Source organism: Carassius auratus, unplaced genomic scaffold (genome assembly GCF_003368295.1).
Source record: "Carassius auratus strain Wakin unplaced genomic scaffold, ASM336829v1 scaf_tig00029285, whole genome shotgun sequence".
Taxonomy (NCBI): Eukaryota; Metazoa; Chordata; class Actinopteri; order Cypriniformes; family Cyprinidae; genus Carassius; species Carassius auratus.
In genome coordinates, this window is record NW_020525757.1 from 115,001 (window position 1) to 135,688 (window position 20,688).

The 20,688-nt window shown below is 40.7% G+C and overlaps 2 protein-coding genes across 4 annotated transcripts; one reads left to right on the forward strand and one right to left on the reverse strand.

The window, feature by feature from the left end:
* The first annotated feature begins 3,529 nt into the window (after nt 1–3,529).
* On the forward strand, nt 3,530–16,193 carry LOC113079819 (uncharacterized protein KIAA2026-like). Of its 3 annotated transcripts, none has more exons than XM_026252044.1 (10): nt 3,530–3,617; nt 4,349–4,939; nt 5,600–5,791; nt 6,500–6,881; nt 7,210–8,143; nt 8,358–8,437; nt 10,235–10,321; nt 10,621–10,736; nt 11,150–11,346; nt 11,691–16,193. In XM_026252044.1, exons 2-10 carry the CDS (start codon nt 4,467–4,469, stop codon nt 15,311–15,313), a joined length of 6,084 nt encoding a protein of 2,027 aa, XP_026107829.1. In that variant the 5' UTR covers nt 3,530–3,617; nt 4,349–4,466; the 3' UTR covers nt 15,314–16,193. The 3 variants fall into 3 exon arrangements, with proteins under 3 accessions (XP_026107829.1, XP_026107828.1, XP_026107827.1); XM_026252043.1 differs by lacking the exon at nt 3,530–3,617 and adding an exon at nt 3,802–4,127; XM_026252042.1 differs by lacking the exon at nt 3,530–3,617 and adding an exon at nt 4,068–4,197.
* A 124-nt stretch (nt 16,194–16,317) lies between these two features.
* On the reverse strand, nt 16,318–20,103 carry LOC113079820 (melanoma antigen recognized by T-cells 1-like). Its single transcript, XM_026252045.1, has 5 exons — nt 20,047–20,103; nt 18,331–18,435; nt 18,146–18,242; nt 17,670–17,789; nt 16,318–16,731 (listed from the first exon to the last, which is right to left on the reverse strand). Exons 2-5 carry the CDS (start codon nt 18,420–18,422, stop codon nt 16,663–16,665), a joined length of 378 nt encoding a protein of 125 aa, XP_026107830.1. The 5' UTR covers nt 18,423–18,435; nt 20,047–20,103; the 3' UTR covers nt 16,318–16,662.
* Between the last annotated feature and the right edge of the window lie 585 nt (nt 20,104–20,688).

The following is a 20,688-nucleotide window of genomic DNA, read 5'->3' on the forward strand; positions in this document are numbered from 1 at the left end:
CTCTGTCAACATTGACTTAGGGTAAACATTTTATGGTAAGTTTTTTAATGCAGAGAAGAGATAGATCTGTGGAAGCTTGTTTCCAACACATTCTAAAATGTAAAAAAAATAATAATAACAATTGTGACATCTTATTTTCTTAAAAAAGTTAGAATCAGAGATACGCAGAATTGCAAAATATAAACTCAGAATTGAGGGTAAAAAGAATTGTGAGACGTAAGCTCAAAGCTGCGATTAAAGAGTTAAAATTGTAAGATGTAAACTCAGAGACGTAAGCTCGAATTGCTAATAAAAAGTAAAAATTGTGAAATGTAAACTCAGAATTACGAGTAAAAAGTCAGAATTGTGAGACGTAAACTCGGAATTGTGAGTAAAAAGTCCAAATTGTGAGACATAAACTCGGAAATGGAGTAAATAGTCAGAATTGCGAGACATAAACTCGGAAATGGGAGTAAAAAGTCAGAATTGCGAGACGTAAACTCGGAAATGGGAGTAAAAAGTCAGAATTGTGAGATGTAAACTCGGAATTGCAAATAAAAAAGTCAGAATCGTGAGACGTAAACTCGGAAATAAGAGTAAAAAGTCAGAATTGTGAGACGTAAACTTGGAATTGGGAGTAAAAATTCAGAATTGTGAGACGTAAACTCGGAAATAGGAGTAAAAAGTCAGAACTGCGAGACGTAAACTCGGAATTGGGAGTAAAAAGTCAGAATTGTGAGACGTAAACTCGGAATTGCAAATAAAAAGTCAGAATCGTGAGACGTAAACTCGGAAATGGGAGTAAAAAGTCAGAATTGTGAAAGGTAAATTAGGAATTGGGAGTAAAAAGTCAGAATTGTGAGATGTAAACTCGGAAATGCAAATAAAAAGTCAGAATTGCGAGACGTAAACTCGGAATTGGGAGTAAAAAGTCAGAATTGTGAGACGTAAACTCGGAATTGCAATGTAAAAAGTCCAAATTGTGAGACATAAACTCGGAAATGGAGTAAAAAGTCAGAATTGCGAGACATAAACTCGGAAATGGGAGTAAAAAGTCAGAATTGCGAGACGTAAACTCGGAAATGGGAGTAAAAAGTCAGAATTGTGAGATGTAAACTCGGAATTGCAAATAAAAAGTCAGAATCGTGAGACGTAAACTCGGAAATAAGAGTAAAAAGTCAGAATTGTGAGACGTAAACTCGGAAATGGAGTAAAAAGTCAGAATTGCGAGACATAAACTCGGAAATGGGAGTAAAAAGTCAGAATTGCGAGACGTAAACTCGGAAATGGGAGTAAAAAGTCATAATTGTGAGATGTAAACTCGGAATTGCAAATAAAAAGTCAGAATCGTGAGACGTAAACTCGGAAATAAGAGTAAAAAGTCAGAATTGTGAGACGTAAACTTGGAATTGGGAGTAAAAATTCAGAATTGTGAGACGTAAACTCGGAAATAGGAGTAAAAAGTCAGAACTGCGAGACGTAAACTCGGAATTGGGAGTAAAAAGTCAGAATTGTGAGACGTAAACTCGGAATTGCAAATAAAAAGTCAGAATCGTGAGACGTAAACTCGGAAATGATAGTAAAAAGTCGGACTTGTGAGATGTAAACTTGGAATTGCAATGTAAAAAGTCAGAATTGTGAGACGTAAACTCGGAAATGGGAGTAAAAAGTCAGAATTGTGAAAGGTAAATTAGGAATTGGGAGTAAAAAGTCAGAATTGTGAGATGTAAACTCGGAAATGCAAATAAAAAGTGAGAATTGCGAGACGTAAACTCGGAATTGGGAGTAAAAAGTCAGAATTGTGAGACGTAAACTCGGAATTGCAATGTAAAAAGTCAGAATTGTGAAAGGTAAATTAGGAATTGGGAGTAAAAAGTTAAAATTGTGAAACGTAAACTTGCAATTGCAATGTAAAAAGTCCGAATTGTGAGACGTAAACTCGGAAATGCAAATAAAAAGTCAGAATTGCGAGACCTAAACTCGGAATTGGGAGTAAAAAGTCAGAATTGTGAGACGTAAACCTGGAAAGGGGAGTAAAAAGTCAGAATTGTGAGACGTAAACTCGGAAACGGGAGTAAAAAGTCAGAATTGTGAGACAAACTCGGAAATGGGAGTAAAAAGTCAGAATTGCGAGACATAAACTCGGAATTGGGAGTAAAAAGTCAGAATTGTGAGACGTAAAAATGTAATTGTGAATAAAAAGTCAGAATTGTGTGACGTAAACTTGGAATTGCGAGTTAAAAAGTCAGAATTGCAAGATGTAAACTCGGAATCGCAAGGAAAAAGTCAGAATTGCGAGTAAAAATAGAAAACACTTCATTTTTTTATTCCGTGCCAGAAACAAGTTTCAACAGAGATCAGATTTAATATTTGGGGTTTTATTGTGAATTTTATTTTTTTAAGTATATATAATATATTCTTAACTGTATTTCTTTGAAATAACAACATATATAATTATGATATTTATTCTAAAAGTTGAGTGAGTGACTAGTTTTCATCCCGTCAGAGTCTTGAGCTGTTAAAAATTGAGATCCATTTAATCTCAGTCCTTTAAATATCATACTTACAGTAACAATTTATGATTTAATGAATCGTTTCAGTGATAAATTCATGATTTTTACATAATTTTCCTGAAACTGATAGGCTGTATTTGCAGCATTGGATTTTGTGAATTTCAAAAACGGTTTTTTTTTTTTTGTTGTTTGTTTCTCGATTGACTGAAACAAATAAATAGCGTATGGTTTGAGTATTATGGTATGGTTACTATGCTGACTCCAGCAGCTAGCACCCTAACTATGATTTCATCTCTTTCTTGACTCAAAGTTCAGACATTTTTCACACAAAAGTAAATTAATGACTGGGGTCTAGTATTTGACTCGGTTCTCTACACACAGCAGGTCATGTTTATAATCGTGTTTACGCATGCTGCGAGTATGAAGTATTGAGTGTTCATTGTTTTCTGGTGAACGCTGGAGACCTCTAGTGGCCACTGAGAGCATCACGTGGCTGATCGATGACGTCACAGAGGTGATAAATCCGTGCCTTCCCTCCTGAAGAGCGGAAGTTATCAATCTCACTTCAGAAATGATGAGTTTTGCTTTATGTATATATTTATTTACTTATTTATTCTGGTTGCAACCATTGTCACATAGCAATATTTTTATTCACAATAACACATTTCTACACACTTTGCTGATATTTCCCCCATACTATCAAATCTCTTAAACTCATAAATAATAAGAATAATATTTTTTTTTAAGAAATTATACTTCTATATCTGATATTTCTAATTTACAAAGGATTATTTGTTTATTCTTCCTTCCCTTTTTTTATTCTATGTTCTTTGTATTTTCATCTTTACATACCAAAACATTATATTTAAATATTTATAAAGTATGTTGAAGTGAAACAGACTTTTATTTTCTTCATGTTCTTTATTTTCCATCTTTTTCTTTCGGGGTGAATATGATCCGGGCAATAATTCAAGTTATAATTCATAACTCGGGAATTACTCTGCAATCTTTACCGGGAACAGTATTGTTGGTTTTCTCAAAGGGATTTTGTTGATTTAAGAGAACAGTAGAACAGAATGACAGTTTTAGGTCAAATAAAAGGAGAATATTCTAGAATAATCACAGGTTCGTGTTTCTGCAGGAAATGGAGAAAAGAATCAGATTTCAGTTCTTTTCTGTTCGTTGTAATAAAACACGGGTTTTACAATGCTGCTTTACAAAATATGAAAGCTATGTAAAGTTATATTTTTTTCTGCAAACACACAGACACACACTCGCGGGCGCGCGCACGCACACACACACACACACACACACATACAGCGCCGTGTGAATGTCGCTTGTTTCTTTCAAGTCATTCTCTAACAACACGCGTTTCTCCGCAGCTCGTGTTCGGGAAAATCTGCCAGATTGTCCTTCTTGACGCTGATAAACAGCCGCGCTTCGGGTTTCAACGGTGTTTACTAACAAATCGCGCCGCACTGGAACTATGAGCTTCAGCGGTCGCCGGGAGAGAGAGCGGCGGCTGCCCGGCTCAGGCGAGCCATCCCCGGTGTGAGAGTCAAATCGAGGCCGCTGTCGCTGCGGCCTAGTACTGGCGGTTTAATGTTCCACTCGACAAAACAGAAAAGCGCTCCGGTAATGTCGTAAAAACTCACGAAACATTAACACGATGTCGAGAATGAGACAATAACGCAATTCAGAGCAGGTTATTGCACTTTAAACAGTTTTGTTTATAAAAATGCAGTGAAGTCTCACATGATTAATTATTCATCAGGTGTTAATTAGCATGCTTGTAATGATCCCAGGAAGTTGTTTTAGTAGTGTTAGTGAAGTGTTGTGTTTGTGTCTTCAAACAGAGTCCATCTGGAACAACTATGGCTTTGTGTGATGACAGATTGACGTTGATTGACAGATGATGCTGGAGGTAAGGTTACCTGTGCAGGTGAGCGAGGCCCTCAGCGTCACGGCTGGAGAATGAAGATTCATTCAGACCCGTGTGAGAACGCACACGCATGTGAATCCGCATCTCCGGACATGAACCCGGACCTCCGTTTGACCTTGAGCTCCTGCAACGGTTCGGCTGACCAATCAGAGCGGGAGGATCTGACGGCACAGTTTGGTGAAGCCCCCGCGGACGACGAGGACGATCTCACGCCTGAGATCCAGCAGGCCTACAGGATATTCCAGAGCTTCCTCTCGGAGAAGCACAAGTCCGTCGCGGCCCCCTTCTGGCGTCCCATGGGCCCTGGGGACTCCACCGGGATCTGCTTCAGAAAGATGGATGATAAGTTTGTGAATCGCGAGTATGAGTCGATCACGGCGTTCGTGGCAGATTTCAGACAGATGCTGGAGAACTGTTACCGCTTTCACGGCGTGGATCACTGGATCTCCAAACAGGCCCAGAAACTGGAGATCATTCTGGAGCAGAAGCTCACCTTGCTGTCCAGGTGAAGATGCTTGAGACCTCCATCGGCTCTCATACAGCGCTCCATTTCCAGATTGTAGACTTTGCTTTCTAATTTGGCTTTTTCATACTGTGTTTCTGCAGACTGGTGGAAAGAAAAAAGTGTGTATTTTATTGCATCTGTAGATTTAAATTCCAGTCCATATCTTTACCATTTTCTCTTCATATACTAAAGGTTTATTCATAATTAATTCACACTGATAAACAACAATATACTCCTGAAAACACGGGGAAGATGCGCTTGTTTACATTGTTTACATTGCTCATGTAACGTTTGCAATCCATAGTGTTATCGGTCAAATAGTGAAGTACATGGAATAAAAATTTAATTACAGAATAAAAAAACAATAGCAATATGTAAACTCAGTATTCAGATGAAAAAGTCAGAATTGTGATATGTAGACCTAGAATAGTAAGAAAAAAACCTAAAAATGACCGTTTTGTTTATGTGGTGAAAACATGCTTTCATAGAAGCGTGGTGATATTACATAGTTAAATGAACTGTTTTATGAATCTCGTTGACTATTAAAAGTAGACGAGCCCAGAGAAGTGGATTGTGCCAATGCTTAACATTATTCAGTCCAGTAATCCTGATGATGTGCTCCGACTCTCAGTGATTGTGTTGTTTCTGTGCTGATGGCAGGACGCTGCGGGAGAAGACCACGCTGGCCGTGACCTCCAGAGGCCGCTTCGGGACGGAGGATGAGAAGACGACGCTGGGCTCGTCGTCCAGACGCAGATGGGTGCCGCGGAGCATCACTGGGGGGGGCAGCGAGTCCATCATGGTGCAGGCGCTGAGACTGGAGGAGCTGCAGCGAGCCAAAGACGAGAAGAGGTCACAGCCATCAATCCCCAGCAACCTGACACTCAGATGCTGGTTTACTTTTAATTTTCTGGGTTTAATGGTTGAATGTAGTTGTAAAAAGGTTGAACATTTCCAGTTAATTTACGAAATATTCCAGAAATTTTGAAGTAACAATATTGGAACCCTATTTTTTCCTAAAATTCCATTTAGTTTTTATTCAAATTAATAGTTTAGATTTTGATCACCTGAAAGCATATCTAAACAACTGAATTAATAAAACTTCAAAACAATTTGATTAAAAAATAGCAATGCCTTATGAAATCTGAAATTCCCCCCCAATCCTGCTTTTATATTTTCCCAGTTGAATTGTTTCTGCATGATGTGTTTTATTATTCAATCCAAAGATTGTTTTCAGCGGTCATTAAACTTGATCAGTCTTTAAAAATGTTTCTAAAATGTAACAATTCCATTCATAACGAATGTTGCATTATTTATTTATTTGGTAAAAAAAAAGTGCTGCACAACAGAAGCACACTATTTACAATTAACTGCAAGAAAAAAACAAAACAAAGTAAACCTATGTGATATTCCGTAGAATAATTTTAAATAAATGTTGTGAAAATTGTTACTTGCACTATACAATAGTATGTTTATATATTCCCTAAAACAGACTAAACAGTGACGTATATCTCTGACACACGTTTGTCCTAACTCTTGAGCCTGTGTCCTGTGCTGCAGACAGCGAGAGCAGGAGCGTAAGGAGGCCGAGGAGGCCGAGGTGAAGGATCTGGAGGACTGGGAGCGCTCTCTTCTGTCTCAGGCCGAGCCGTGTGCGCTGTGGAGTCTGTGGGAACTTCCTGCCATCGGCCACTTCCTGTGCCTGGCCCAGACGGCGCTCCACCTGCCCGAGATCGTCTTCTACGAGCTGGAGCGCTGTCTGCTGATGCCTCGCTGCAGTGTGTTCCTGGCCCGAGTGATGACGGCGCTCCTGAGCCCCCCCCAGAAGAGACCCAGCGTCCAGCGGCGCGCACCAATGCCCTACAGAGTCTGGGAGAACCAGCTGCGCCGCCGCGTCCAGAGCTGGTTCAGAGCGGTCGGCCGCGCAGAGGACACTCAGCAGGTCACACACACACACACACACACACACACACACACACACACGTTTGTTTTTGTGTAAAGTGTGTTCATCCCATAGGTGTAATGGTTTTTATTCTGTAGAAACTGTATATTCTATGTCCCTTCACCAACCCTACACCTAACCCTAACCCTCACAGGAAACTTTGTGCATTTTTACTTTCTCAAAAAAACTCATTCTGTATGATTTATAAGTGTTTTGAAAAATGGGGACATGGGTTATGTGCTCATAAGTCACCCTCTCCTTGTAATACCTGTGTCATACCCATGTCATTATACAGAGTTGTGTGTAATAATGAGTCTGTGTTGAGCAGGCGGTGCGGGCGGAGCGGCTCGGGCTCTGTCCTCAGTTCTTCTGGACTCTGGGAGCGGTCAGTCCTCTGGAGGAGACTCCCTTCCACCTGCTGCCTCTGCTGCAGCGCGTCTGGCTCCTCAAGGGTCTGTGTGATCACGTCTACGAGACGCAGAAGGAGGTGCAGGACGCGGTCCTCTCGCAGCCCATCCACGAGTGCCGCGAGTCCATCCTGGGCTACGACCAGCAGGACAACGCTTACATCCACTTCCCTCACTTCTGCGGCGCTGACCTGCGCATCTACGTCCAGAGTCCCTGCGGAGCCGTGGAGCAGCCGCTGGCACCCATCCACGTCCAGAGAGCCCCGGAGGAGCCGCAGGGGCCCGAGCTCCGTGAGAAGGATGTGTATGTGTCTGCAGATGAAGTGAAGGAGGAGGAGAGCTCCAGCAGCACGGAGCCCAACACATGGGACGTGAGAGAAGATTCCCTCGCCGACGGAGAGGATCTGGATCAGACTCCCTCGTGGTGCAGAGAAGACTCTCTGGACTCTGTGAGCGTCCGAGGACAGCCGAGGGAGGACGGACGGCTCCGAGACGAGGAGTCTGACAGCGAGCCGTGCTTCAGAGTCGGAGACAGCTGCTATAAGGGCGTCTCGCCGGCTCTGAACAGTCACAGAAGTCACCGGATCGAAGCGAATCACTTGAGCGCAGAGGAACGAAGCCCCTGTCCGGATCGTTCCGGAGCGAGTTTCTGGACCGATCCCGGAAACACACGACAAGACGGATCCAGAACGACACGAGTCCAGAAGGGCAAGAAGAAGAAGAAAGAGAGGAAGTTCAGTGTGAAGAAACCGAAGATGAGCAAACTGAGCTTGAAGAAGAGAACGGCCAGAAGCAGCCTCCAGAGAGCAGCCCAAAACATCAAGAAGAAAGACAAGAGGAAGAGACACAGACTGGGTGAGGATCACACACTGCTGAGAGCATCACGCTGTCACCATTTACTCACAATCATCACATCAAGAAATTATGTCACAGTATGTCTATTAGTGAAATAACCTTGAAACAATGTTTGTTTGCAGGCGTCCAGTCCTCACACATTTATTATTATCATATATATGATCAGATGTGATGTGCTCTAGCTGTCGCTCATGTCGTGTTTCTCCGTCTCCAGGAAAGAGGTTTGATGGGAAGCCGATGTTATCGAGGAGATCATCAGGATCTGCTCCTCCTCCAGATCAACCCACGTTTCAGGTCCGATGAAGCCTTCATTACCTGCAAAACAAAAAACACTCTGTGCATCGCAAATAATGCAGCCCTTACGATTAAAAAAGCTCACAATGTTCTTCTTTCGAGAGTCAGTTTGGATAAAAGCATCTGCTAAACCAGTTAAAGTAGGGGTGTCCATGGTTAACCGGTTAACCGATTAACCGTTAAAAATTGCGTAACCGAGTGAAACATTTTGCTCGCTTAAGTGACGTCAATGGCGTGCATTGAATTTAGTTGTAATACAATTTTGCACCACCAGAGACCGCCAGAGCGCTCCCAGACATTTGTAATGTCCACAAGAAGAAGTCATTTTTCTAATATGAAGCGGGCAAAAAAAAGTACAGCGTTGGAGCACTTTAAAATTGAGAGTCACGGGGCAAAATGCAAGTATTGCAATACAGTGCTTAGATATACTTCAAGTACAACCTCGTTGTTGTAATCTCAACAGCCAACACCCGGGCATCATTAGGCCGGTCAGGACTCACTGGATGAGTGGCGATGAGCGAAAGCATCTCAGCTGCTTGGCGTGTCTGTTTTTAATTCGGCTCCCATGTTAACAGGTTAGAGCTTGCCGACTGCCTGCGTGAGACGCACGGCTCGACGCGTGCATGCTAGAAATAGAACCGACGCCTTGTTGGAAGCGTTTCCAGGCAAAATATAATAGGAAAATATGTTTATATGTCATTTTGTACACAAATACATATTAATTCATGACATTTTGATATTTGAAAGTCTATAGGTTGACATAAATTCAGATATAAATGTAATTAAAAAAAATTATTATCGATTTTCAAATATTGTACCTGTCAAACATATCATAGTCATAGCCTTAGCGAGGCGGCCGCGGAGCCTGCTTGTTATCTTCGCCGAAACACGGAAAGTTACATAACCATTACTAGAGCCTGTTCCTTTATAACATAGCCAAAGGTCGGTGTATATTTGCTTTATACATTTTAGGCTTATTCTCAAATTCAGATTGTGTTAGTGGGCGGGATTATTAGGTAGTTTTAATAGGACAATTTGACCGGAGAGATTAAATTTTGTCGGACATTTCTTTCTTTTTTTTTTTTTTTGGCCAATGTCTGGAAATTACCGGACAACGGAAACCCTGGCGCACACTATGGTTAACCGATTATTAACCGCTAAGGGCCTCGGTTAACGGTTAATGAAAAACTTGAAAACGTGCAGCCCTAAGTTAAAGTAAATGCAAGTCGTGTGAAATTCAAAATGTTAAAAGGCTTTCTTCTTAAAATCAGTGCTATTTATATTTCACTTAATTATTTCTGTTCACTTTTTTAATTTACATTATAAGTGAGTGGAATTCTTTGGTATAAACTAATCAGACACTTTCTCTCACTACTTCTCAATATTAGTTTTTTTTTTCAAAATTCATTTGAAAATTATTTTTATTGATCTTATTTTCAAACTATTAAGCATTTGCGTTTTGCATTTCACAGATGATTTGCTTTTAATTTAAATGGTTTAGCAGATGCTTTTATAAGTAAAAAAAATATTTAAATGTTTCAGATGTCAATAGAGAGCCAAGAATCCCATAATGCACCTGGAATCATGTCACTCAAGATTGTTTAGTTCAATAGATCTTTACTAGAGGGCAGTGTTTTGTAGAATTGCAAAGTCTGAATACTTAAAACAACATTCAAGGTTTCATCGTTGAACCAAAGTGCTTTACAGTATTAATTCCGTTATTGCAATGCATGCAATTAAAAACATATATAATAAAAAGCTTTTAACCCTTATTTCGTTTCTTTCTTGCTTTTGTAGCTGGTTTGCTCCAGTCTGGATGATCTCAGAGTCCTGATCAGTAAAATAGAAGATCAACTAGATGAACTGGACGGCAAAAAGAGATCTGTTAGTAAGAGAGGGAACGCAAACACATGCATTTACTAATTACTAATTTATATTACAGTATTTTACCCTTTGACTTGTGTTGTGCACATGCAATTGATGCAATTAAATAAAAACCATTTATTTTTGGTTGCATAAATAATTTCAGTCCATTTAATGCATATCCTGAACTGTGCAGGTATTATCACTTTATTAAAGCATGATTGGCATTTTAATGTGAAACATGTTGGTTTGCATGCAAGCATGATATGAATTTGATGAGTATGAGTTAGTGTGATGTGTGTCTTTGTGCTGTATTTCAGGGTCGATTGCCACACAAAAGAGCCCCCTTGAAAGAGTTACACATCACACTTATAAGGCTGCTTAATGAGCTGTTACCATGGGAACCCAAACTCGTCAAGGCCTTCCAGAGGAACAGGTAAAGGAGCAAACCTGAACCTCCTCGGAGTCTGAGTCCTTTAATTTCTAAAGTGAATGTTTTGAAAGTGAAATAATTTTACCTTGTTGCACTGGAATCACATGCTGTAATAGATGGGGAAATCTTAAATCTGTGCAATCATATTTTTCCCCTTCGAGAATCTTCACATTGTGGTTTTTCAGACTTCTGCATTTCAGTCTTGTTTTTGATGAAAGAAAGGTTTTCTCAAGGGATCTGGGAGGTGAATTTGAATTATGTCCAAGAAAGAGCTTTCCATTGTAATGCGCAGTGAACGATACACCTCGCTGCATTCAACAGGCACCTAGATGTTTTTGTTTTTTTGTTCTACCTTGAGGCCAAGTTTTCCTGGCAACAGGGCTTTGTGAATTCATCCCTGTCCTTGTCCTCAACAGAGCGCGCTTGAAAAAGGAGTGTGACGAATTTAAGAAACACCCCGAATATGAGAACTTTATCAGGGAGCCGATGGATACAGAAGAAACTAGGGAAGTTGAGTGCAAAGATGGATTGTTGTCCACAGAGACAACAAACAAACTGGAAGAGAGTGAAGTAAAAATAGGCAAAACTATGAAGGAGGACTCTGAGACAACAGGTGAGCCTGATTAACATTTGAAACGGCTAATTTTACCAATTGTAGAGCCTTTATGTAAGTTCTTGGCAATGCAAGGAGAAGAAAAAACAATACAGGCCCTAAAGTAGTGTTGGATTTCTAATGCATAACTAACCAAACCGTATGAAAGTAGTCTGATAGAAACTGCCTGATGAATTTATTACAAGGAAGTGTTTCAAATATCCTTGCTTTTGTTGTTTGAGCAGCACTTTATTTTTCAGTTCTCCAACTTCTGTTGTCCGTTTTCCAAATTCAAAGACATTTATGGACCCTGATCATTCAGTGTGATGTTTGTTTTGACTGATGCATGCTGCCCTCTTTTGCAGAGACTGTAAATCACGAATCAAGATGCCTATTGGACAGACCTGATGTTGTTATGCATTCGTCAGAGTCTGGACCCTTCACACGCAGTTCAAAACGGCGCCAAACTGTTGCAATCAGTGAGGAACTGAGTCCATGCAAAAGAGGCAAAATGGACACAGAGAGCTCTTTAACATCTGATATTAATGTGGAAGTTGCATCCAGGGAACAAGCAACAGTGAACCCACAAGCTTCAGTGGTGCCAGAGACTATGAGTAGCTTTCATGGGACTTGCAAACCCATCCAGGCTTTGCTGGCTAAGAGTGTTGGAAACAAAGTGACCTTAATAAGTCATCCGAAGGCTGCAGTGATGGCTCAGACTCTGCGGGATCATAACAAAACAGTATCTGTAACTCTGCCACCTGCCCGATTATCAACTACCTGTGCATCTACGCAACACTCTCAGCCTGTCTCTACAGAAACAATAACTACGACATCTGCGACCGAAAGCTGTGGACAGGTGGTGTACAAGACGGCGGGAGGCGTGGGGCTTCTCAGGCAAGGAAGCACTTCTTTAAACTTTTCAGTGCCATTAATATCAGATCATAAATCAGGGGCGAAGGCAATGCAACAAGTTGTTATCCTGCCTTCAAATCTACTGATTCAAAGCACTGAGAATAAGGCAGCCCAGACATCTGTATCTGTCCCTAAGACTACAACGTACAAGTCCAATGTTTCCGGGTTCACCATACCAGAAAACAAGGTTCCTGTCCAGCCGGTGGCACCTTTGAAAGATACCAGCACTGTAAGAACACCGTCTGCTGTAGTTACTCCCAGTTTAAGGAACTTAATCACTGTTGGTGTGCCTAAAAAGACTACTGAACCAAAGGTGGACCTGAACAAATCAGCCAGCAGTGGTTTGACCAGATCTGATGCTAAGCAGGAGCTCAGGACAGTGTGTATTAGAGACTCTCAGTCCATCCTTGTCACTACGAGAGGAGGCAACACAGGAGTAGTGAAGGTTCAGACATCAGAAAGTGGAACAGGGGCTTTGCCATCCAGCCCAGTCTTTAACATCTCACCCCAACTTCATGCCTTCCTGGTGTCAAAGTCTTCCGCGTCTAATACACAAGCTGCTTCGTCCACCATTGCTGCTAAATCTCAACCTGGAGACACTCCTCAGTCTACTTTTGTGGCAGGAACTGTCACTCCTTTAACCTTAAATCAGATTTCCAATAACTGCACTACAGACAAAACAACAGTCCCTGGTAAATCAACACTTCTGTCTTCAAGCAAAGGCAGTGATAGTTTCCTAATAAATGCGAAAGATTGCGTTCAGCAGAATATGGTCGCTAAATGTGGAACGAAGCCCCCACAAAAAAGGGCTCCACCGGGAAGCACAACTCCAGACCAATCGACTTTCCAAAAGGTTTTCCTGGTCACACCTTCACCAAATATCCCTTCAAAGGTCACTACTACTACTACAGCAACCTGCACCGTTCCAGGATCTCGGGTCATGTTCATAAGCAACTCTGCACTTATCATTCCAAAAGAGACGTCAACTTCAGAGGTTAACATTTCCTCTGCTGGTACACAAGCATTGAAAGTAGTTCCCAACTTGGGGACCTTATCCTGCACTTCTTCTAGTACAACCATCCAAAGCATCGGTAACCCAGGGTTAACATCAAGAACACTTGGCACAAACACGAAACCTGAAGAATCATTGAAAACTACACCTATGATCGTCTCCAGAGTACCTGTAACATCAACCACAAGTGGACTCCAGATTGCTCCAAAAAGCTGTTTGGCTGCAAGCAGAAGTCTGTCAGGGAATAACGAAAGTGCTTTGAAAGTACCTCGGACTGTTGACAACAAAACGTTCACATTTTCAACTCTAGGCACCGGACACATGGCTTCCTCTGCACTTTTGTCAGTTGTGAAACCAGATGTACCTCCATCAGTTTCCGCTTTAAGTGCGCTACACTGTAAACCAGGATTATCAGCTGGCAGCTCTTCTTCAAACACATCTTCCTCTTATTCGGGAAGCCTTATTACCAAACACACTACGTTACCAATTAATGTGACTGCTAACAAGCCAGTGATCACTTCCCTGTGCACTTCACACTCACTGATCAAAACAACTGCCAATACTTCAGCTTCTGCAATATCCAGTACTTTTGCATTGAGTTGCAGCTCCACTTTAACTCCTCCAGTGGTCATGACTTCTGGGATCCGACCTCAAACCTCTGCCACCAAGTGTGTTCAAGAGAAAATCGTCATCAACACCACTGCCCCACTTGCCCCTGGCACTCAGCTCCTGATAAATAACACCAGATTTGTAGTACCTTCTCAAGGCCTGGCACCTGGCAGCCATGTTCTGCTTATCTCCAACTCTCGTCCTGGAGAAATGCAAGGGCCAAGTCCTGCTATGCCTCAAAGATTGCAAGGGCCGAATCCTGCTGGTCCTCGAGGAATGCAAGGGCCAAGTCCTGTTGGTCCTCAAAGACTGCAAGGGCCAAGTACTGCTGGTCCTCAAAGATTGCAAGGGCCGAATCCTGCTGGTCCTCGAGGAATGCAAGGGCCAAGTCCTGTTAGTCCTCAAAGATTGCAAGGGCCAAGTACTGCTGGTCCTCAAAGATTGCAAGGGCCGAATCCTGCTGGTCCTCGAGTAATGCAAGGGCCAAGTCCTGTTAGTCCTCAAAGATTGCAAGGGCCAAGTACTGCTGGTCCTGGAGGACTGCAAGGGCTGACTCGTGCAAGTACTGGAGGATTGCAAGTCCCAAGTCCTGCTTCCACTGATTCTAGAGGTCCAAATACTTCAGCTACACACACAGTTCCTTCAGTTGTACAAGGTGTGAGATTTGTTACACCGATCAGATTACCCTTGGCAAAAGTTGGACCTTCTGATCAGCTCCGTCAGCAACTGAGCACCAGAACTCCGTTGAATGTGTCTGGTCCTACTGCTCTCTCACAAGCTCTACATCCTGGTGTACATTCAGACATTGTAAGACTTCCTATCTTTCAAACCTCCAACTTCTCAGTTACAGCCTCACAAGGTACGACCGCGTGTCCCAAAGGAACCTCTCTTTCTCAAGAAGGTTTACTTACCACAACTTCTCCAGTGCAAGGAAGACCATCCCAAACCCAAGTGGCGCCAGTCATACCACCAGTGAAAGCTGTGATTCCAAGGCATTCTCCGATGGTAATCGTACCACCCATGAGCAGCACGATATCACGGATGCAGAATCTTCCGGTTGCAACGGTTCCACCGATCAGTGGAGCAAACAATGCCAGTCCAGCCACTCCCATTGCAACCGTTCCTCCATCTGTGAGCACGGTCATAATGACACCTTGTCCACCTATCAGAGCCGTGCAACCTGGGACAATCGGAAAGCCTGTTATTTTATCCCAGCCATCGCAAGGTCAAAGCACAATTCCTGTGCAAGTTCCCACTTCTGCTAAACTCTTGTTGAGCCCAGATGGTGCGGTCTTAAATATCATTCAAGCCTCAGCCTCAGGCTTGCAAGTATTGGCAAAGCCAATGGCTGCTCAAGTGGTCAATTCCTCCTCAGAGACCGTTACTGTACCTATTTTAAACACAAGTGATCCACTGAGAAAACCAGATACCTTAGGGAGACCCAATCACTGAAATGGTTCTGGACGTCATCTCGTTTTCCCATTGTGATCACAAAGGTCTTTTCATTGTTTTGGGCTCCTTTTGGTTCTATATCTCCCCGTGTTGAGAGGCTGAATACTAAATATCTAAATAAATAAGTTCGGGCATTTTGCTTTACAAAACGAATTGAAGGGAAATAGGTTATCCTTAGAGTTGTAAATAAAATTGGTTTCGCAAAGAGATATTTGGAGATTTAAAATGGCCAGCAATGTACATAACAGTATTTGTTTGGCTGACTCTTTTCTACTCCATTTGTATGCAAAGGTTGTATGTTTTGTAGCATTTTCCATTAAAATGATTAATATTATTCTGTAGAACAGTCTTCAGTCTATTTAAGAGTATGTCTGGCTGATCTGAAGCCTGCGTTAGTGCATTCAGGCATAGGTTGAGTATTATCAGACATCATCTGATAACAGTTTGATTTTGTTTCATCTGTATCCATGAAAATAAACTTGGCATATTTATGACTGAAGTAAAACATTGGTGTACTGTGCTTGTCTTTTGAGTTCGTTAAACGTTATATCACAGATGTTATAAAACATTTTTGTCGGCCATATCTGATTGCTTCCTGAGATTTTATGTTATTTATCATCTGCATAAGTTTCATTATGCTTGTTCATTTTACAATCATGCATTTGGAGAAGAACTGCAGACATCCCTGCATCAATAGAAACATCACAGAATTTGTAATGGTTTTAATGGAAATTGTACTGGTGCCTGTGGGATTCTACTGGTTCTATTGGTGGCTTGTTAAAACCAATAAATCCTAATGGAATATGTCCCAAAACACGCTACAAAAACATTTAAATGGTTTTAATGGTTGAAAGTTGATTGTTTGTAATGGTATTTGTAGTGGAAACCAAATTTATGTGTTGGTTTCTTTTGATTTTCTCATCAGGAATTTGTTTGATAAAGATAGATATTCAAATGTCTTACCAGTTTAGATTTTTTTTAAATACTTTGTGAAGTAAAGACAATTTTTTGGATTCAATTGATATTTCACTTTATTTGAAGTCTGATGCGTGACATTGTGTTTAAAAGGCACAGTAGTGTTATGTTGTAGTCCACGGGCTCTGGTAGTTGTTCCTGGAGAGTCACACAGTCCTGCAGAGTTCAGCTCTAACCCTAATCTAACACAGCTGAAGAAGCTCATCAAGGTCCAGGGTTTAATAGAAAGCTACAGGCGGATGAGACTTGATCAAGATTGGAGATGAATGCTGAAGAACCAATGGCCACTCTTGCCGTGTAGCATCACTTGTACTGTGTGATCATTCATCCCACAAACACTATAGAACTTCACAGATTCTCCTCAAGTCTGAGACTCATGGTGAGTAAGGAGGAGGTGAAGGTCCGGAGGTGATCTTCTCATAGGACGGAGGGACGCTGGGAATCTAGAGGAGAGGAGAAATGCTGTTTTAAGCATCTGATGTGAGTAAACAAATGTGGAATGGGAACTACATAAAACTTGGTTATGTTTACATGCATTAATTTAACAGATGTTTTTGTCCAAAGAGAGGTACAAGTGTGATAGCACTAGTTTTTGTTAATTCTACAGGCTCATGGGACTGATAGTTATGCAGTATTTAAGTGAATTCTCTTGAACTGAAAGCTTGTGATGTCTGTTCATGAGAACAGCAGATTAACACACACACACACACATTCCGGTCGCTTGTAATCCTCACATCACGACTAATGACGCAAAATAAAGCCTTTCTGGCCTGCAGCAGGTCACATGGTTGCTTTATCCCCTGTGGAATTCTGGGTATCAAGAGCTTGGTTAAACATTCTTTAAACCAAATGTGGTAGAGAGAAAAGACTTAAGTTAATTCATTGTGGATGGGATAAAAAATACCTATAAAATAATGTTTTTACGTGCATATGAAATTATTACTAGTAAATATTACTTTCAAATACAAATATATATATATATAAAGTTAATGTTTCTGATTAAATATATATTACATTTGAAGTGGATCAAAACCTTTCATTAAAATGTATTATTGTCTTAACCTTTTTTTTTTGATCACTTCAAGTGTTGACTAGTGTAGAAACTTTAATGTAATCTAATTTTTTTTTCTCTACAAAAAGCATTTTTTTAAATCTTCCGTGTTAAATATCTAAATACTTGTATAATTTGTTATATCCATCTAATACTGTTTGCTTTTTGCACATACAAAAGCATTTCTTTTTGTGTGTTTGTATGTTTCTTTAAGCAATCATCCAGAACACCCTAGCAACTGCATATCAATGCCCTGGCAACCGTTTACAAAACAATGACTGTTTCACTTTACCATCACTAATCATCAAACCCGTGTGTGTGTGTGTGTACCACTGGTTGCAGGTTGATGAATTCGCTCAAGGCCACTTTGTTCTCTTCTCCGGATCCAGACTCCCTGTGCTGACCCGCTTTCATCATCTCTCTCCACGACTGACCACTGTTTTTCCCGCTCTAAACACACACACACACACACACACGGATGAGAGGTAAGCAGTCACGTGAGTGATTCCCACAGTCATTACAGCTGGACCACTATGAACCCTGACTGAGAATTATAGCAGATTATTAAAACGTGCAACTTTTGCATTTATTTGCATTCATGCATTTGGCAGATGCATTTATTCAAAGTGATTTTCATTGCGTTTAATGTGTGCATTCTCATGCATTCACTGGGAATCAAACCCATGACATCGGTGTTGCAAGGGTCGTGATCTCCTACGGTGATGCAGTTTTTGGCTCTTTTCTCTGCTCTGATGCTCTTGGGCTAACACTGATCACCTGACTGTCCTCTGGGTCACATGACTCACCCGGATCGTCTTGTATCCCCCCCGCCGGCGGTAATACCAGCAGCCCAGGATGAGCAGCGCTGTGAGGATCACGGCCAGTAAGGCGATTCCTGCGGCCCTGCGTATAAACACACACAGGGGTTTTAGGTGCAGAGTCTGTAGTTTTCTGCAGGTGTTTAAAAGTGTTAGAGTGAATCTTCACACACTCTTCAGCTCTGACGAGTCCTGCTCCACGTCTGCTGGAGAAATGAACACTGAATTCACTTCGAGAGCCTGAACCTGATCCGCCGTAAGACATGATGAACAAACTCCTGAAAATAACAATAACAGCTCATTAGTGAATGAATATGACCAACTACAGTGATTTACAACAGTGTATTTCAGCTGTAGTATGAGATGGATTTATAAATACAGGGGTGAATCTCTTGTAAACATGTCCACCCATCTGTTTTCATACACAATTAGAAAGAAAAAAAAGAAATTGTTCTGCATAATAATAAAGTGTGATTTCAGTAATACTAATATACATATAATATATATTTGACACACATTTTCATTGCCATTATTGTCATGATAATAGAAATTAGATTTTATTTGCGTGAAAATTTAACATGCTTTAAGTATCATTAAATTATATTTTGCACGAAAATTAAGCATGCTTTCAGTACCATGAATACACAGTATGTACTTTATAATTGTGACATGGTCATGATAATTACATTTTAATGCATTCATTAATATTCATTCACTTTATTTATAGAACACTTTACAACTGCACCTGCAGACCAAAGTGCTGTACGGTAATAATAATAAAAAAATGTTTCATTAAAACACACAACTTTAAACAAGACACATCCCATAAAACAACAAAGTTTAGCCCACCCTCTCAAAGGCTAAAGACAAGAAGTAGAAGTAATAATAACTTATTATTGTATGTTAGAGACCTAGGTGCTTGACGAACAGTAATGAGCTCAGACACGTAAGCGGGGGCCAACCCATGCACCGCTTTAAAAACGTACATGAGACTTTCATATTTTATCCTGTAGTTCACTGGTAGTCACCTCAGATATGTTTCTACTTTTCTTAGCACACAATAGCAACCTACACATTGCCATTGTCCAGATGAGACCAAACAAAGGCATTAATAACCTTCTCTAAATCTTTTCTTGATAAAATAGGCTTTAGTCGAGCAACAAACCTAATCTGGAAAAAAAAAAATTCTTTACTACAGCACCAATCTGCTTGTCAAATTTCAGCTCTGGGTCAATCGGACAATGAACTCAAATATGTGGACATATCTAAACCTCAAAAAATATAATCTCAAATAAAAAAAAATCCCAGGAGCAACATATACAAGGAAAATTAAATTGGGCCTATAACAGAACCCTGGGGGACCCCAGAAGTCACAGGCACTGCAGCTGAAACAAATTCACCATAATTAATTCTTATTAAAATGTATTAATGGTTTACAGTAATCTACTTTTTTGATAAATGCACCTTTTTAAAATGATAATCTGCATAAACTAAATGCAGTACAACGAATAGTCGATAATGTAAAAATTCAACTTTATTCATTTGAATTTGATGCATGTTAAATAATGAAAAAAAAAGATTCCAATAAAAATTTCATGATGCAAAATGCCTTTTTTAATTATTGTTGTTATTTTATGTTAATTTATAAGCTGATGTAGAGAGGTTTTTAAATATTTATTCAAAAACTAGTCCCTGTTCCAGCTGTAAATGACATTTCTTGTATTTTATAACATAAATCTATCTGATACATGTCTAATACAATTCTGCATTAATGCTGACCGGTATAATCATTCAGTGCCTCTCTGTGTAAAAAGAGCATTTTCATGAAGCAGCATTTAAAGCCTGTATCTCTTGGTTTAGTGTGTTAGTGGAAGTGCATGAGCTCTTACCTGATCGGTGTGATGTGATGTGATTCTGAGAGCCGCTGGTGTGTGTGTGTGTGTGTGATTCAGAGGCTCTCTCTTAAAGCTCTTGAAGCTCTCATGACCCTCACGGGTTCAGCTCTCACACACACACACTCATTCACATCAGTTCCCCAGCGTGAAGTCTGCTGACTGCCCTGACCGCGGTCACTGACCTCACATCAGCATCATTCACGTCAGTGAAAACTGGCTAACTGCATTACAGAGAAAACTAATGTTTATGCTCGTGTTAAAAGTGTGTGAAATTACTTTCTCTGATACATGAGTCTGTTCGGAGAGGAAGACTGTAGTATTGATCCTAAATACTGTATAAGAGGATGATCAAAATATAAAGTTACTCCTGAAACTAGCTGTGTTTAAAGTTGGTGAGAGATAAAGCCAGGACTCTTGTAAAGCATGTGTTTTGTAGCTGTAGATGATCACGTGATCTTCTCTCTGCTGTAATACTGATGTCCTCCAGTAGAGAGCGACACTGTAATAAATAGCAGAGAAGGTTTGGAGGAGGAGTATCTGGGATATTAATACAGTACTCATAACCTACATCCTCTATAGCAGAGATGAGCAACTTTGATCGTGAAGAAGGCCAGTTCAGTTTACCAATCCACGTTC

What these genes read in the sequence shown, in the direction of transcription:
- LOC113079819 (XM_026252044.1), top strand. Translation starts at nt 4,467, where the DNA reads ATGAAGATTCATTCAGACCCGTGTGAGAACGCACACGCATGTGAATCC. An exon ending in AAGCTCACCTTGCTGTCCAG is followed by an intron (nt 4,940 to 5,599) that starts GTGAAGATGCTT and finishes TGCTGATGGCAG; the next exon opens with GACGCTGCGGGAGAAGACCA. An exon ending in GCGCAGAGGACACTCAGCAG is followed by an intron (nt 6,882 to 7,209) that starts GTCACACACACA and finishes TGTGTTGAGCAG; the next exon opens with GCGGTGCGGGCGGAGCGGCT.
- LOC113079820 (XM_026252045.1), bottom strand. Translation starts at nt 18,422, where the DNA reads ATGTCTTACGGCGGATCAGGTTCAGGCTCTCGAAGTGAATTCAGTGTT. An exon ending in GGGGATACAAGACGATCCGG is followed by an intron (nt 17,790 to 18,145) that starts GTGAGTCATGTG and finishes GTGTGTGTTTAG; the next exon opens with AGCGGGAAAAACAGTGGTCA. An exon ending in TCATCAACCTGCAACCAGTG is followed by an intron (nt 16,732 to 17,669) that starts GTACACACACAC and finishes CCTCTCCTCTAG; the next exon opens with ATTCCCAGCGTCCCTCCGTC.